We start from the raw sequence: 16,862 nt of genomic DNA, 5'->3' as shown, positions 1-16,862 counted from the left end.
TCTGCATCCCTGCCACATCCGTGCCAGCAGAGAGGGTTTTCTCCGCTGCGGGCTTGATCGTTAACAGGCTACGCTCTCGCCTCCTCCCATCTCACGTGGATATGTTGATCTTTCTAAATAAGAACAAGTCCATTGTTAAATAGTAATGTTAGGCTATGATTTTTCACTCGCTGCTATGCATTTTTCTTTTGTCAGCCAATATGTTTTAGGCTTTAGCCCAGCCTACATTGGAATAGCAGACCGGAGTTATTTTAGCCTATGTAATAGCCTCGATAGGCATAGGCCAACTGTTAAGCTACTGTTTGACAATTGTGTAGGCCTTTAATTTTTAATAAACACACTTCGACTTTGAAAATCCTCTCATTTTTATTATCACTAGGGTTTTGGTGCAACATTTTAATTCTAAACAGCAGTTGTGGTCCCAAAAATGTTTCTTTTTGTAATTCAGCACGCACAGCCGATGAATTAACGGATGGAGGCGCGTGCAGCCAGACCCTTCCCAGATCGCAAAACACTGCGGTTGCCTACTAGCAACTTGCTCGAAAATATAAAATATTTATTTAAGATATTTATTTACTGTGCCGAAAAAAAGAGAAGAAATCTATCGATTTTTCGATTTATGCCTCCTACACGTCGACTCACAGAAAAAGAGTCGTTTAACATCCCTAGTTTCAACAACATTATGCACACAGCAGCCAAGAAGAGAAAACGCAAGCAGATAAAAAGAGAAAGAATAGCGATTGAAACTAGCTTACCTGTTGAAGGAGAGAAAAAAAGCGATTGAAACTAGCTTACCTGTTTGAACAGAAAGTGGTTCATCACGGGTCAGTAATTATGAATCCAGGCGAACAAGAAATTGCGGAAGCAGAGGACGCATCTTCGCTATTCAGGCCACCAAAACGGACCAGGTCGGCAGTGTAGGAATTTTCGGCTATCTAAAGGATGAAGACGGCAAAGTTCTTGTAGATGGAATGCCGACTTGCAAACGCTGCAAGAGAAAAGTGCCTTGCAAAGCGGCAAACACGTCCCACACGTCCAACATGACATCATCTCCGTGAGAAACATCCACAAGACTAGCCAAAATCGTCAAGTCCACGGTAAGGTTGGCGAACATCCGTGACAGATGATATAAATATGTCCAATGATCCTTAAAGAGCCCATGCCATTAAAATCACATTTTTCCTATTGTTTGTTAAATAACATAGGTCTGAATAAGTTTGTGAGCTGTGGTAAGTTTGAAATCTATGCAGTTTGTCTGCTGAATGCAATAGGCAATGAAAGGAAAAAGGCAGAAGAAATGAGCCGATCTGGATAAGGTGACACTGTGACGTAGCGTTGTCAAATTATTATTCATGGCCCTGCCCACTTGGTTGGTTCGTAACCACCCACAAGAATTTTGAAGGAGTCGTGATTGAGCTAGTGCTAAAGGCTAATACGTGTAGTTGCTTAGTTCGTAGTAACAGGCTAGTTACAGAATTTTGAATGCAATGGCAGAACGACATCGAACTACATGAACTGCGACATGCTGCCTGCCGCCGGTTGCCGCGAGGCACCACCGCCGCGAGGCACCACCGCCCGGCAGCGGGCAGCCGGGCGGTGGTGCCTCGCGCCGGCAGCAGGCAGCGCACGGTTCTGTCTGCTACAGATTGATGTGGAAGTGGAAGAACCAGAGACGTCGGAGAACCCGACGAAGTCCTTTGTGATTCATTATATCTTCTGGACGTGCACACAGCTTTTGGCCGTGATAATATGTATTATTTGATATAGATATCTATGTATTATATGATATTATTTAGATATAGAGCAGAGCTCCAGGACTGTAACGCAAGTGTTGTACACTTCCTTGTTATTTGGATAACCGTTCTGCTGTTGGTGTGATGGCGCATAACACGTCGGACTCTCGTCTATGGTATTTCTACAACTAGACCCGTAGTGGGGGTTATCTCAGCCATGGTTGAGAATGAATTGGGGGAAAGGAACTTTGGCTTTGACTCCCTGAAGTCATGAACCACGACATGGAGGAGAAAGGGATTGTTGACCGCGGTCGTCTCCCGGCGGAGCCTCGCTGCCGATGGACCACCGCCTCGGCTTCAGGATGCGGTGATTAGCGCTGACCGCTGCCGAGGCGCGGGAAGCAGGGCTCAAGCGGGATACATTCGCGGCCAACAATCCCTTTCTCCTCCATGTCGTGGTTCATGTAGCCTACTTCAGGGAGTCAAAGCCACTGAAAGAGCCACTGAAAGTTTATTTTAAATTAATAATTTATTTTATTAAATGTTATTGCTGCAATAATAGTTCTGTGAAAACTGAAAAAAAAAGATTTAACATCAAATAATTGTTTCTTCCAGGGTCAAGCCACACAGCCAACAGGAGGAGGCGCAGGGACATCTCCTCCACAAAAGAAGTCAGCCATGGAGGCGCTTTTCGGGGAGACCTTTGCAGGCAAGGATGTCACAGGCAAGCCGTTTCTTGATGCCATGGAAGAGGAAGTGGCATACTACCGAGCAGCAAATGGCATTCCGGTTGTTGGTGATCCACTGAATTGGTGGAAGACCAACGAAGGCAAATACCCTCATGTTGCCATGATGGCTAAATGTTACCTTGCTGTGCCTGGCACTTCAGTTCCCAGCGATAGAGTATTTTCCACTGAAGGGGACATAGTGACTGCAAAAAGGTCTACACTCTCCCCAGGCAATGCAGACATCCTCATCTTTTTGAAAAAGAGTTTAAAGTTATAAATCCAGGCCTGCTGTGCTTCTTTGTGCAATTTATTTTGTTTCTGCACTTTATTTTGTACAGCCTGTTATTCACTGTTGAATGTTGAAAATAAAACAAAAAAGCAATTCGAAGCTAAGTCACACTTGTCTTATCTTTTTCGTTGTTGATGCGATAATGATCCGATCCGTGACTCAAAAACTGTGACCCGATCCGAACCGTGAGTTTTGTGATCCGTTGCACCCCTAGCGCAGTTACGCAATAAATGAATCTCCTAATACCTAAAAACTACCATGAACAATACGAGATTTTGGTGAAAAAAACTCACATAACCACAAAATATAAAATGAAAGGATACAAAAATATTGGTCATTCTTTAATCTGTTACATTCACCCCTCTTTAATTTTTCCTCAACGTGTAGAGTAGAAAATATACAAAACAAAGCTCATGTTCACTTGGTCCAAGATAACCCTGGGGACTTTCCCTTACACAGCATATACTACAGCTACTTACAAAAGTAAGTTGAAAGAAAACAGCAGTTGATCAGACTACTGCATCTTCTAGTGAATATGATGCCTTTTACACAATACCATTTCTTGGAACACTTTCCCTCCCATATGAACTTCTCATTGCTCAAGTGAAACATGTAATAAAGAAAAGTATACCACAGCACCTAAGTCTCTCTTTGTTTTCTAAAATAAGGTGAGTAAAGACAATGACCTTCTTTTGACCCCTTCAACCAAACCCTTGGTGCGTGACTTTTGCACCATGTTCTCTATCAGACGATCAACTACCTTAACAACCCTTTCAGTACGTGTCCTTACTACATGTGTCTCGGGCCCTTGTGCTTGTGTTGGTGTCCGACTATCAGCCACCGCAACAGGTGAGGTAACATTAGGGGACTTTGTTTCACCTAAGTCAGAAGCATCAGTTGGGGGGGTCAGTCAGTGTCGGTCATGTGCGAGTCAGGGGGCACACTGGAGCCAGGTAAGTCTCTCACAGGTGAGTCTTCGTTTTCCTCTTGACCTCTGACCTTGTCAGACTGGATACTCGTGGGTATCAGTTGAGAAGAGTCACTGCACAGAGAGTGAGGTATCTCGTTCTCCACCTCAGACTCATCAGCTTCTCCCATTGACTCACTCACAGCATCAGATGACGCGTCTAACCACGAGCAGGTACGGTCCTCAGAAGCGTATACTGCCAGGCCACTCAAAGCATCAACAGACAGAGGCTGGAATTCACTATGCACATCTGAGACATCTTCATCCAACTCCCCACTGCTTTGTTCTGGGACCGGTAAGAAGCTCACGTCCAACATCAGGTTCCGATGGGCTACTCTGGTGTTCCCACTCTCATCCCTGACTTTGTAAATGTGAGTATGAGGCTTCCGGTCTTGATGGTATACATGGTGGGCTCCCACTTGTCTGCCAGCTTCCTCTTCCCTCTCTCCGCTTTATTGGCCAGCAAAACTCTGTCGCCAACGTTCAAATGGGTTCCACGGACTCTTTTGTTATAGCCATTGGCTTGATGTCGCTGTCCTTTCCTCGCATGCTGCCAAGCTATGCCGGCAGCCACATGGAGGTTCGCCATCAGTTTCTCTGCATAGGTCCTATAATCCACCACGACTGGATCCTTCAGGACTTGTTTGAAGACCATATCTACTGGGATTCTGGGGAGTCGACCATACATCAAGTAGAATGGAGGATATCCAGTTGTTTCATGAATGGTGGCACTATAAGAAAAGGTCAAAGTCTGTATCTGTTGGGCCCAATGTTGTTTGGCTGCTCGCGGTAGGGCACGCAGCATACTGCCAAGCGTCCTATTGAACCTTTCGGTTTGCCCATTTCCCATGGGATGGTATGCTGTTGTGTGTGTTTTTGTAATCCCTGTGAGGCTGAGGAGTTCGGCAATGAGTTTACTTTCAAAATTGGGTTAGGGTTAGGAACACCGTAGATGCAGAACACGTTATCCCATAACTCCTTCGCTACTTGCTTTGCAGTTTGGTTGACGCAGGGGAACGCATGAGCCAATTTTGTAAAGTGGTCTGTTATGACCAACACATCGAAAGATCTTTGTTTACTGTCCTCAGCCCTCCAAAAATCAATGCACACCAGTTCCATGGGTGCCGAAGTGCGAATGCTCTCCAAGGGAGCCCGGGCAGCTGGTTCAGGGGTCTTTGCAAAGATACAGCGTTGGCAGCATTTCACGTATTCCTTGATGTCTCTTCCCATCTGCGGCCAGAAGAAGCGCTGTCGGGCAAGATGTGCTGTTCTAGCTTGCCCTTGATGCCCAGCTAGATCATAAACACCAGCGAGAGCTTCGGCCTTCAGACTAACAGGCAGCACAAACTGATACCTCTTCTCTCTGCTGAATGGGTCCTTGGTTACCCTATGTAGAACTCCATCCTGGACTTTTAGGTGGTGCCACTGCTTGCACAGGGTCTGGCCTGTAGGAAGTAACCTACTTCTCCCTCGCCTAGGTGGTGGCTCACCCCTCTGAATGAGCAGTAGGACCTCCCTGATAATCGGATCAGTTTCCTGACTGTGCCTAAGCTTGCTGATGGAGAGGGCTGGAGGTGTGTCCCGTTCTGAGGGCACCGCCTGGGGAAGAGCCTTGAGAAACTGTGTCGCTCTTATCTCTCCCCCCTTTTCTTACTCTATGTGAGCTTCACAAGCAGATCTCACATGTGATGGTTCTTGACTGCCGGCCAGCCTGTCTCGAGTGGTGTCCATGGTCACGCGGCAGCCTGCATCGTCTGCCCAGAGACACTGGACCTGGCACCGGAAGATATCCTGCACTTTCTCCTCCTCCGTTCCCTCTGCTTCGGCCAAAAGACCTTCATACGGCTCACTGATCAACCTGTGGCGCACAGACTTGGCAAAAGGATCTCTACTAAGGGCGTCCTCCACAATGTTCTTTACCCCAGGGTTGTGCCATCGAGTTTAATCTTGCTCTGCTTTGCTCATGTTTGAGGTTTGCCTGTCTACAGTGCAGAGTAGTTGAGCGTTCAGCAGCTTGACAGACTCTACATTAGGGCTGGGCGATATACCGATTTTAAGATTATACCAGTATATTTTTGAAAGCGATATGTAGTTGAGACAATATCGCCATATTCCGACCTATAAGCAGACCCACTGCAGGTCTGCAGTGGGACCCACTGCAGTGAAGGGTGTATTGCCCCCGAGAGATCATCAGCCCTGGAGGGAAGGTCTCCCCTGTGCTCCTCGGTCTGGGAGCCGACAGCAGGAAAGGTCTAACACTAACAATCTCGTAGTCAGAGGTGGAGCACAAGAGACTAGTAGGTGCTCCAATAATGCGCGATAAAAATAAAGCACATTAATTTGAATGATTTTAGCTTGTTGTATGATTTATCGAGGGCACGGGCACACACAAGCTAAAATCATTCAAATTAGAGAAGAGGCTGCTTGTCGACCCCAGGGTCTTTGGTTGCTAAGCGACGTCAACGTCTTTGGCGGACTATTTCTCTGCTGATCAACACTACGAATGCTGGTTACAAATAAATTGTAAAAAGACACACCATGAAGTAATTTCTTTCGTTTGGGCAGGTAGCCGTGTAATATGGAGGATAATGTATAGAACGTCGCCAGTCATTATCGAAAATAAGCCCCTTCAGGGCACCCTGTTCGCGCTGTCTGGGCTTATTTTCCCGACAATGACCGGCGTTCTGTACATTTTCATTAACATATCTGTTTTTAAAGCACAGCTGTGCTTCGTTGAGCAAAAAAATAAAATAAACCTAAATATATGGTTGATAATGAATACTTGTGGCGTGGAGTTAAAACTACACACTTTACCCGTTTTGTTCAAAATATCGTTATAATATCGTATATCGCCATTCGAACAAAAAATATCGAGATATGAGTTTTGGTCCATATCGCCCTATTCTGCATCTACTCTGAACAATGGCTACTGGCCCCCTGCTGGGTGGCGCGACTGCTGCTGTCAGGGCCTTCTGCTCCAGCACACGGTTCAACAAGCCGATGAGAGACTGGACGCAGACACCCTCGGCCTGAGAAGAGGACGAGGGCCCCATTGACGTCGGGTAGCAGATAAGGTCGGTGGTGTTATTAGCAGGGACTGTGTCTATTGCTGAAGTCTGAGGATGTGCACCGACGTTCTTTGGCCGGCAAGATTTGGCTTGAGACATTGTTCTGGCCTCTCGCTGATGTTCGATGAGGTGTTCCTGAATCTCATTTGCTGTCCACTTCTCTGATATTTTGCACTTTAGGTCACTTGCAGGAGCGGGGTCAGGACTGTGTTTCACCAGCGTCATCGTGACCTCATGAGAGGGGTCCTCAACGTTTCGTCCCTGCCTTCTCAGACAGACATCTGCGACATCCAGAACCCTATTCAAGCGTATCCAGTAGTCCACGGGACTCTCTCCAGCCAGAGGAAGTGTGTTATAAAAATCTGCTGGAGGCATTGAGGAGTAGGTTACCTCACTGAAATGTTGTTTCAGGATATCAAAGACAAGCTTGGAGTGTTCAGCTGGCCACAGCGATGGCATGCTGTGCAGGGTACCTTTAACAATGTCTCTGGCCTTTCCCATTAGTCTTGACATTATCACCATGGAGCACTCTTGTGGGGGGACACCCCGCTTATTCAGGTAGACGCTCATCATTTCTTCCCACTCATGCACTGTGTGTCTGTCTAGTACGGTGTACGGTGGCTCTTTGACATCTGTCTTCATAACTAACGTTACTCCAGTCATGTTCAAGTCCGACCGTCAATGTCCTAAATCATTTCTAGATCGGGTATCGGTGACAAATGGGCCGATCCATATTTTAAAAAAATATATATATATATTTTTTTTTTACGTTTATGTACATACTTGAATCCTATTCCTACTACCTTGCTGCTTTGATAATTGAATTTCCCACGAAAATGTTCTCACGGGATTAATAAAAGTGTATCTATCTATCTATTGGCTGATCTATTCAGTGCGCTGTGAGTGACGTCATAAACAAGCAACACGCCGTGCGGAGCCTACAGTGATTGCAAAATGGAGCGAGCAAAAAGATCTGCTATCTGGAGCTATTTCACTTTACCTAAGCCAGCAAGCTCCACGGCTACATGCAACATATGCAAAGTAAATGTCCCGAGGGGTGGTACTAAACCTTCTAGCTTTAATACCACAAACCTTATAAAGCACCTCCAAAAATTTCACGTGAAAGAGCACTCTGAGTTCGTGGAACAGAATAGTCAAAAAGGAGGCGGCATGAAGCAGCTAACCTTAAAGGAAATGAAGGAAAGAGGAGAAAAGTTTCCCATGAATAGTGTGCAGGCATCCAGAATCACAGATAGCATTTTAAACTTCATTGTTATGGATGGGCAACCGCTGTCGGTTGTTGGAGACCAAGGATTTCGACTGCTAATTAGCCACCTGTAGCCACGGTATAACATGGTAAGCCGAAAATATTTGTCCGAGACGGCTCTACCTGAACTGCATGGTAAAGTGTGCAAACACATATTGGAGATGGTAAAAGACGTCAAAGCTCTGAGTTTCACGACAGATATCTGGAGCTCTGACGTTTCCCCCGTGTCACTTTTGAGTTTAACTGCACACTGGCTGGATGAGAGTTTCGTGCCACACAGTGCAATGCTAAATGCAAAGAACTTTCGCAGTTCGCACACCAGTGACGCGATTGCCGCTACCCTAAAAGAAATGCTTGACAAGTGGCAAATTCCTTTAGATAAAGTCCATGTCATTCTGAGGGACAACGCAAGCAACATGCGAAAGGCGATGGACAACATGAAGGTGCGTAGTTTAGGCTGCGTTGCACATACACTGCATCTCGTTGTCATCGAGGGACTGCTATCACAGCGCGCTGTGAGTGATGCCGTTGCAAGTGGGAGACAGATTGTTGGACACTTTAAACATTCCCCGCTTGCTTATTCACGGCTGCAAGATATCCAGCTTGAGATGAATCTTCAAGCAAAAACGCCTGCAGCAGGACGTCAAAACCAGGTGGAATACCACCTACTTTATGATCGCGAGTCTGGTGGAACAGAAACGAGCACTGTCTGCTTATACTGCTAACCATGACCTGCCCTCAACACTCACGGCAAACCAGTGGGCCTTGCTTGAAAAAACAATGAACTGTCTAGAACCGTTTGAGGAGTTAACAAGGAAGGTGAGCTCAGCCACATCCTCCACTGCTGATGTTATCCCAAGTGTCACCGTTCTGAAACGTGTCCTCTCCATGGAAACCGAGGCTGACTCTGGGATTAAAACCATGAAAAGGACGCTCTTAGAAGCTGTTGACAAGCGCTTTAGCACCGTGGAAGACGAACCTCTGTATGTACTTCCAAACTGCTGGACCCAAGATACAAGGACAGGTGAGACTGTAAACTTTTTGTAAATTATTTCACTCTGTGAGAAAGATTATTTGACTTTACTAGAACATATAAATATTAAATATTATACAGACATTATAGATGTTACATACAGTAATAACATATTTAAAGTAAGGATAGCTGCTTTTTTCTTTTCATTTCAAGAAGTAGTAGTAGTTTGTTCAATTTATAACTGAACCCAACATGCTTTATTTTTTCAGATTTTTCACCAGTGCAGACTCTGCCAAGCGGTGGAAAGATGCACTGGCTAAGGAGCTGGAGGAAGATGCAGGCATGCAAACTGGCTCGGGGTGAAAAAGGTGAGAATGATGCGTGAGTTGAGAAAAACACAGACCCACTATAGGGTTGCAGGTTTATACTCCGGGGAGTTTTCTTTTAAATTTTTTATTGTATTAGGGTTAGTCACAAGCTAAAAAAAAATTACAGGACTGCGCACAATTACGAACAAAGCATTAATTTATAATGTGCAAGGGCAGCCCCAATAGGTACATAACTTATTACAAAATTAAGAAAGAATATTGAGAAGAATAAAAAGAGGTGGGAGGACAGGGCAATAGGAGTATGCCATTATTTATTTTTCTTCTTGGCCTGGACCAGTGTCTCAAGGGCCCACTTCTCTCACCTATATCGACTAGTATGTATCAACACAACTGGTGACCCCGCTGAAAAATTATCTTTCGGCGCGTTTCCACCTGAGGGTGCGTTCGGTTCGCAAAGTTGCGGCACGGTTCGCGTTTCCACTGCCAAAAGTGGGCGTGACATGGGGATAAAAACAAACCGCGAGGTATTATTCTGGACAATGGACGTGTCGCGTAAAACGTTAGCTTGGGCGAACAAGGAGGTGGAGCATGGACCTATTAAAGAAGACAATACTTTATTAAAGCATGCAATTGTGATGTAGAACAAAACAAAAAGAAAACAAAGTGCTTGCATGATATTGAAGCCTACAGCGATCGTTACTTAACTTGTGTGGTGGTGCCTTATCATTTGTTTACCCTTCACTCCCATTGGCTGAATTGATGAGAACGTTTTAGATAATATAAGGTCGCGGGGAGACGAAGCTCTGTTCGTTTGTATATTTTATTTACGTGACCATATTTTTGTTATGTTTGTTTTGGGAATCAGTTCTCGTCGTTCACCTTCGGGATGTTTACGTAGCTGCCGCGGCGATCGACATCCGGCCTACCATGAGGGTACTGTCGGCGGTGGAAACGCTCGGTGGAAACGAGGCATTTAAAGGCTCCGCTGGGCTCATGCTTGGCCGTTTCAGAGGGTAGGCGACTTTCCGCTCGCGCTGTCGGTTGGCCACGCGGCTTCAAGAGCGCGCGCATGCGTTCGACGAGCACGGAAGCGACAGTTCCACGGGAGTGCGCCCACTTGTCGTGCCGCCTGACAGAATGCTGCGCCTTCTCTCTGTCCGCTCGCCTCTCCATTGAGAATGTATTAGCAGGCGCTACAAGGACCCCCCCCCCCCCCCCAAAATGTTTTCTCAACGGATTTCCACGAATCACACAAGTGGTCAATTTTGTCTTCAAAACGGCGAATTTCGCCGAAAGGTGACTAGTTTGCATGCCTGAAGATGTGAGGACCACCACTGCTGATGGAGCATCAACGGCTTTGGAGCCACCAGGAAAGGCCCCCCGAGTGGAAACAGCGGGAGCAGCAACTCCAAGCAGCAGCAGCAGCTTCTTCATGAAAGAATTTGACAAAATTCAGGGAGAGCGAGAAAAAGGTCCTGGTGCAGCAAGCAGCTCTAGTACTGCTGTACAATTGCATGGATATTTTACAGAGGAAACAATTCCTATCACAGATGACCCATACAAATACTGGGGAGTCAACCGCCAGCGCTTTCCTGGCCTTGCTGCTGCTGCCTTAAAATACCTCAGTGCACCCTGCACTAGCGTTGAAAGTGAAAGGCTTTTCAGCACAGTCTCCACCATCATGGACGAGAAGCGAAACAGACTCACAGCAGAGAGAGCAGAAATGCTTGCTTTCCTAAGCAAGAACCTGCCAGTGATGCTTAAGCCTGAGCTTGAGAAGCTTGAGAAATCAGCTTGAGCAGGTCACTGACACTGATACCTCAATTTTTTTTTTTAACAAGCTAGAGAAGCTATTGTTGATGCTTTTGCACTAAACGTTATAAAGATAAGCTATTGTTTTTTTTTACCAAGCTAGAAAAGCTATTGTTTTGTATACCAAGACTACCTGTTTTTTTTTTGTTTTTTTACCAAGCTAGAGAAGCTATTGTTTTGTTTACCAAGCCTACCTCTGTTTACCAAGACTACCTCTGTTTTTTTGTATTTGTTTTACCAAGCTAGAGAAGCTATTGTTTTGTTTACCAGGCCTACCTCTGTTTTTTTTTTTAATGTTTACCAAGCTAGAGAAGCTGTTTTTTTTTTTTACCAAGCTAGAGAAGCTATTGTTTTGTTCAGATGCTTTTGTTTATTTGCACTAAACTATATAAATTATTATTATTATATTATTTATTTTGTTTTACATTGTATTTTGAATCTGTTTGCACTGACTGAACCAGTCACAATATATATTTATGATTAGAATTGTTTTACTGGTGCATAATTATTTAATAAATAAGTAATTCAGTTAATTTACATCTGTTTATTTGTTTTGTTTTTTTTAAATAGGAAATGTTTAAGTCAAGTCTCATGATCCCAGTCTTTTCCCCTAAAGGAAACTTACAGTTTGTAGCCATCATTTCGCGCTGTTTTTCTATATCGGTATCGGATCGGTATCGGCCGATACTAAACCTCAGATATCGGTATCGGTATCGGAGGTGAAAAAAGCGGATCGGTGCATGATCCCTAGTCCTAAATTCAGACTAGATGTGGGAGTTTTCTGACTATCTGCGCTACCCATAGATCCGTTAAGTTGGCTAGCAATGTTCTCCCCTATCTCGTATGCTAATTGTGTAATGAGGTTCCCTAGGTCTGAGGAACTCGCCTCTGGACTAGACACTGGCTGACGTGGAGAATGTTCATCTGTATGCGTGTGAGGGTATGAGAATACAGGACGGCCCACTGGACTAACACCACTACCAATGTCTGAAGCATCCCCTAATCTACGCATATGCGGTGCGGGGGAATGTGCATCAGTGTGTAAGTGTGTGGAAGAGAGTACAGGCTTGCCTAGTGCACCAGCCCCTTTAACCGGCGTGCACTCCACCCTACTCATAAGCCTACCCCTACCTAGGCTTAACAGCACAGCGTCCCCACGATTAAGAGGTTTCTGCACATCCTTACCATCAGTCATTTTTGCAAAGGTTGTCATGTGTTAGACTATGGTAATAATATATGAATAAGGAACAAACGCAAATATCGAGAAAGCAAAAGAAAAACACAATGTAAAATTATACTAGGTGAGATAGAGGCAATTAAGAATTACAATTTACACATTAAATAACAGTAGACCAAGTACTTGTCAACGTCCCGAAGAGGTTCCTACTCGTTACTGCAACCTCCGGCGATAACCCTGGCGATGATCTGAAGCGATGAGATCCGGGTCACGGCACCAATGTAGCCGGCGCGGTCTGCATATCGCCGACTACTGCGTTGCGTTCCAGTGCACTGAAGATAGGACGCTGACGTTCTTTTATGGCAATTTATTCTGTAGGCTGTAAGTTCAATGAGAGAAAAGATTCAGGACTCTATCTTCACGGAATGAACCAGCCTCTCTCAATCCAGTGGAATGCAAAACGAGCACTAATAGTATTTCAAAATTTGGAAATAAAATACAAGAAAACGTTTTAATTAACACATTCTAAACCTGGTATTGGGAGTAGGCTACATACCTGTACAAGTTCAACGAGAGCAAAGATTCAGTACTCTATCTTCACGGAATGAACCAGCCTAACATAAGAAAAAGGACAACTGAAATATTTCGGCTATACTACACGAAGATAGAATGGCGAGCGTAAACCACGAGGTTAGCTAACAATCTAAGCTCACAAAACATAAATATTCTCGACAAAACATGACTAAATTTAAGTTCACTCATCTTGAAATACATTTACAAGTTACCATATATACTCAAATTAAAGTTAGAACAGGTATATTTCAAGTTCACATACCTCTGCTGTGGACACGTACCTCTCTGAATCCAGTGGAATGCAAGAAAGGAGCGGGAAAATCCAGCGTATATCCACCACTATCCAATAGAGGGCGCAGTTACACAACAAATAAATCTCCCAATACCTAAGAACTATCACGAACAATACAAGATTTTGGCAGTGGCTGTGGGTCAATAGAGGGCGCTAGGACGTCGCCCCTCCGTGAAATATTCACTTGAATATATCTGCCAACTATTAATCAACTATTATCAATACGAAATAAATACATAGCGTTTATCCTCGTTTAATTGTGTGAGACACTTGTCACTGCCAGGAACCATTTAAAGGTTGGGTAGGTGATTTGCGAAACGCCAGCAGATTTTGAAAATACACAACTCAAATGGTCCTACCCCCTCTCCTTCAACGCTGACTCTGACTCCACCCATTCCAAGTACCTGGACGCGCAATCATGCACGAGCGCGAACAGAGATGCGCGAGAGCGAGCCAGGCTAGAGTAGGTTTTCGTTTAACAACATGGCACTACATTCAGCTGTAAGTTGCACCCAGTACCGCGGGAAGTAGGAGTGCTGGGGGTGCTGCAACACCCCCTGTCCGAGGCCCTGTCTTATCACAGAAAACGATCATTTCTAAAAACTCCGGCCAAAGTGGAGATTTCTGAAAACGCCGGTTATGTGTTGTCGTGTCAACGGGGAGAAACGGGATTTTAGGTTCTGAAGCGTCACATTATGCACCAGGAAATGCTTAACGTCATGTGAGCGCCCGCTGTACTGTATTGGTCCGAATATAAACACAAACCCCATTGTAAGACGACCTATATTTGGAAAAAAGATTTGAAGACCAGATCCGTTTTTTATGAATAAATAAATTGTATTCATTGAAATAATATACGAAAATAAAAAGGCATCGAATAAAACACTGCATTGCCACTAAACAGTAGTGCAAATAGGCCGTACTGATGTGTACACCAAAGACTATTCCTGACACTCCTCTGCCCCGCTGTGTTCGCTCTGGCTGTGGTCGCTCCGAACTGTTTCGGCCCGTGGCAAAGCGAGTCATCCTCGCTGCTGTCCAAGGCATTTTGAGACGCAGCATTTATTTAATGCTCATATGACCTAGTGCTGAAAAAAGGTTATATGAAAAAGTGTGAGGGTAGCGGTGGTGCGCTAAACTTGTTCTGTGAGCAGCTGGATGTGAACGATCGATTTTCAACTGTCCGCGCATGCACTGGTGTAATTGAGCTGCGCTGCTATACATCTTTTTTTATCAATGTAACGAGTTGCGAGTCTAGTGCAGGCTGAGTTTTTTTTTTTTCCCAGCACCCCCTGCTGAGAATACGTTCTCGCTGCAATGGTTGGACCAGATGTTATAAACATTAAACGGTCACATAACTCATTACTATTTTTAGAAAATGTATGTTTGTTTCATATAATTGTATTGGAAGTCCTGGTTTTCACTAGGGTGGCCGCGGTGTGGACATTTTCACACCGAGTAATACACTCGTCTCCACACCGGTATTACCGAGTATAAACGGTATACACTTTGAAACTAGGTCAACCGCCACACAAGCATCGGTTTTTAGACCCTTCTCGTCCTTCAGTTGCCGCCAACGTTCGAAAGCAGCGCCTAGGATTATTCTTGATTTCAGTTTTTCTCTTTCAGCGTTTTTATTATCAATTACTCTCTGAAAAAGAGTTTTCCTTCTCTTTGCTGGTGGTGGTGGTGGTGGTGGGGATGGTGGCGTCTTGTCTGCCATGGAAATTGTCTTCTACTGCTAGGTCCAAATGTGGATTAACTAGTTCCAGTAGCTACCGCAGGATAACAACAAACAGGAGCTTGCTCTGGGTCACGAGCTCTGGGTCACGAGTACTGCACGAAGGGGTCGCACGCGGGGCGCGGGGGAGGGGGAGTGCAGTACGACCGTTTGATTGACGTACTTACTGTCCAATGCAACTCGGTGGCAATGGAAATGATTGGCTGGAGTTTTTCGAGCCCTGCCCGTTCCACAGATGATTGACTTGTTTAATTTTCATGTCAGTACTTCTAACTCAGTGGCTGTAAGCGGGTTATGATAAGGATTTCAAGTAATTTTGCAAAAATGGCCAAAAAAGCAAATCACCTATACAACCTTTAAATGTGTCTGAACGTCAATGATTTGGGCTAGGCTAGATATTGGTCATTCGAAATAAAGCCCTCCTCCAAGTCAGGGGCGCCGGCCGCGTTGAAGTCAATGAAAGCTCGCTAACTTTTTGCTGTCTATCAAGCAGAGACAGCTTTTCATTGGCGCAAGAAAATTCGCCCTCGGGTCGCACCAGTGTGCGCCCCAGGCCAATGGTATTGCTTTTCTTTTTTGTTATCACCACATGATTGGACAATTCAGCGAATCAATCAAATATGCTAACTCCCTCAGCAGCATTCGCGCAACACAACAAGTAGAGAAGAGATAGATCGCTAACTCAGAGAGTTGTAAGTACTTTCCACCCTTTTCAGTGGAGGAATTGAACTCCACACACAATATACAATAATTGTCTTTTTCCCGTTACAGCATTTATTTCAGTAGCATAGTATTAAGGGTTACCTTCAGTTACAGCAATTGTCAATATTATACGTTTGAAATGTTTCATTGGCTAAAGCAACTGACAATATCACAACATTTTGGGTTTCCTTCACTGACATCAAACCACTCAGTATGATATATTATAAAATACAAGTTCCACCTTCTGCGTCAGTGCCACACATTCACAAGCAATCGACCCCGTCCGGACGGAGGTAAAAAAAAAAAAAACGTTTGGAAGGGGGGCCACTGGAGGGTACGAGCTCAGTTTTATGGGGGCACTGGCACCGGCCCTTGACTTTAGAGCCCTTGAAGTAATAATAATAATAATAATAATAATAATACATTTAATTTAGAGGCGCCTTTCAAAACACCCAAGGTCACCTTACAGAGCATATAGTCATCATTCAAAACTATGTAAAACAGACTAGGAATAAAAGGAAAACAGAGGTTAAACATGAAGAAGAATAATAATTAATAACACTCAAAGACGCCTAAAGTGAAGGGGGGACCTCACTAACCACCACCAATATGTAGCACCCACTTGGGTGAAGTAAACGGGTTCCCACTTGGGTGAAGTAAACGGGTTCAAATTGGATGTGGCGTTGTCAGGCATAGAAGGTCATATCTTACCTATAGTTTTATCACGCCTTTTATTATGAACCCGTTGTGCACAAATAAAGTCATGGAAAAGAAACCGGTAGGCCTACTGATGGAAAGCCTGAAACACAGCGGAAGTAGGGGTGAAAACGAAAGTAGATATCGCATCTGAAATAGTCACGTAGCCTACGTTTACTGGAAACCATGGAAGGTAAGCCGAGTTTATCTCCAACTACCATTGGACTTTGTAACATTGTGGTGTAGCCTACCTTTTATAAGGCTACTTTATGACGTGATATGCGCATCGTTTTTTAGAAGTATGCGATCGATCAGTGCGGTGTGCAGGGTTTAGTTGTAGGGCCTAGGCTAATGTAGAGTCCGGTCCGTACTATTGTAACATTACTAAATGTGGACTGAGTTCAGATCCAGTGTCCTTGTGTTCTGTTGACTCCTGGTGTGACTCAAGTAGTTGATGTTTATCTCTTAACTGTCTGTGGAACCAGGAGTTCACTCACTTTCAAACTGAACTGTTT

General features: G+C 44.6%; 4 protein-coding genes across 9 annotated transcripts in view; 1 reads left to right on the top strand and 3 right to left on the bottom strand.

Moving 5' to 3' along the window:
* Positions 1-16,862, bottom strand: part of LOC115560655 (uncharacterized) — a 553,265-nt gene that overhangs the window by 260,727 nt on the left and 275,676 nt on the right. The gene's annotated exons all lie outside the window — the stretch shown is intronic.
* LOC115560657 (uncharacterized) overlaps positions 1-16,862 on the bottom strand; it is a 360,390-nt gene that overhangs the window by 281,316 nt on the left and 62,212 nt on the right. The gene's annotated exons all lie outside the window — the stretch shown is intronic.
* LOC115560696 (caspase-1) overlaps positions 1-16,862 on the bottom strand; it is an 87,276-nt gene that overhangs the window by 47,145 nt on the left and 23,269 nt on the right. The gene's annotated exons all lie outside the window — the stretch shown is intronic.
* Positions 8,547-16,862, top strand: part of LOC115560668 (vitellogenin-2) — a 434,163-nt gene continuing 425,847 nt past the window's right edge. For 2 of the 5 annotated variants that reach the window (XM_030380128.1, XM_030380127.1), the window contains exon 1: positions 16,419-16,540. In XM_030380128.1, the coding sequence (XP_030235988.1) occupies positions 16,534-16,540 (7 nt within the window). In that variant the 5' untranslated portion in view covers positions 16,419-16,533. Of the gene's footprint in view, positions 9,077-9,294; positions 9,394-16,418; positions 16,541-16,862 lie in introns of those variants that run through there. The other 3 variants (XR_003979799.1, XM_030380126.1, XM_030380124.1) reach the window with 3 other exon arrangements.

The sequence above is a fragment of the Gadus morhua genome, chromosome 16, assembly GCF_902167405.1.
Source record: "Gadus morhua chromosome 16, gadMor3.0, whole genome shotgun sequence".
Lineage (NCBI taxonomy): Eukaryota > Metazoa > Chordata > Actinopteri > Gadiformes > Gadidae > Gadus > Gadus morhua.
Note: the sequence above shows the minus strand (reverse complement) of the source record. Positions and strands in the feature narration are given on the sequence as shown.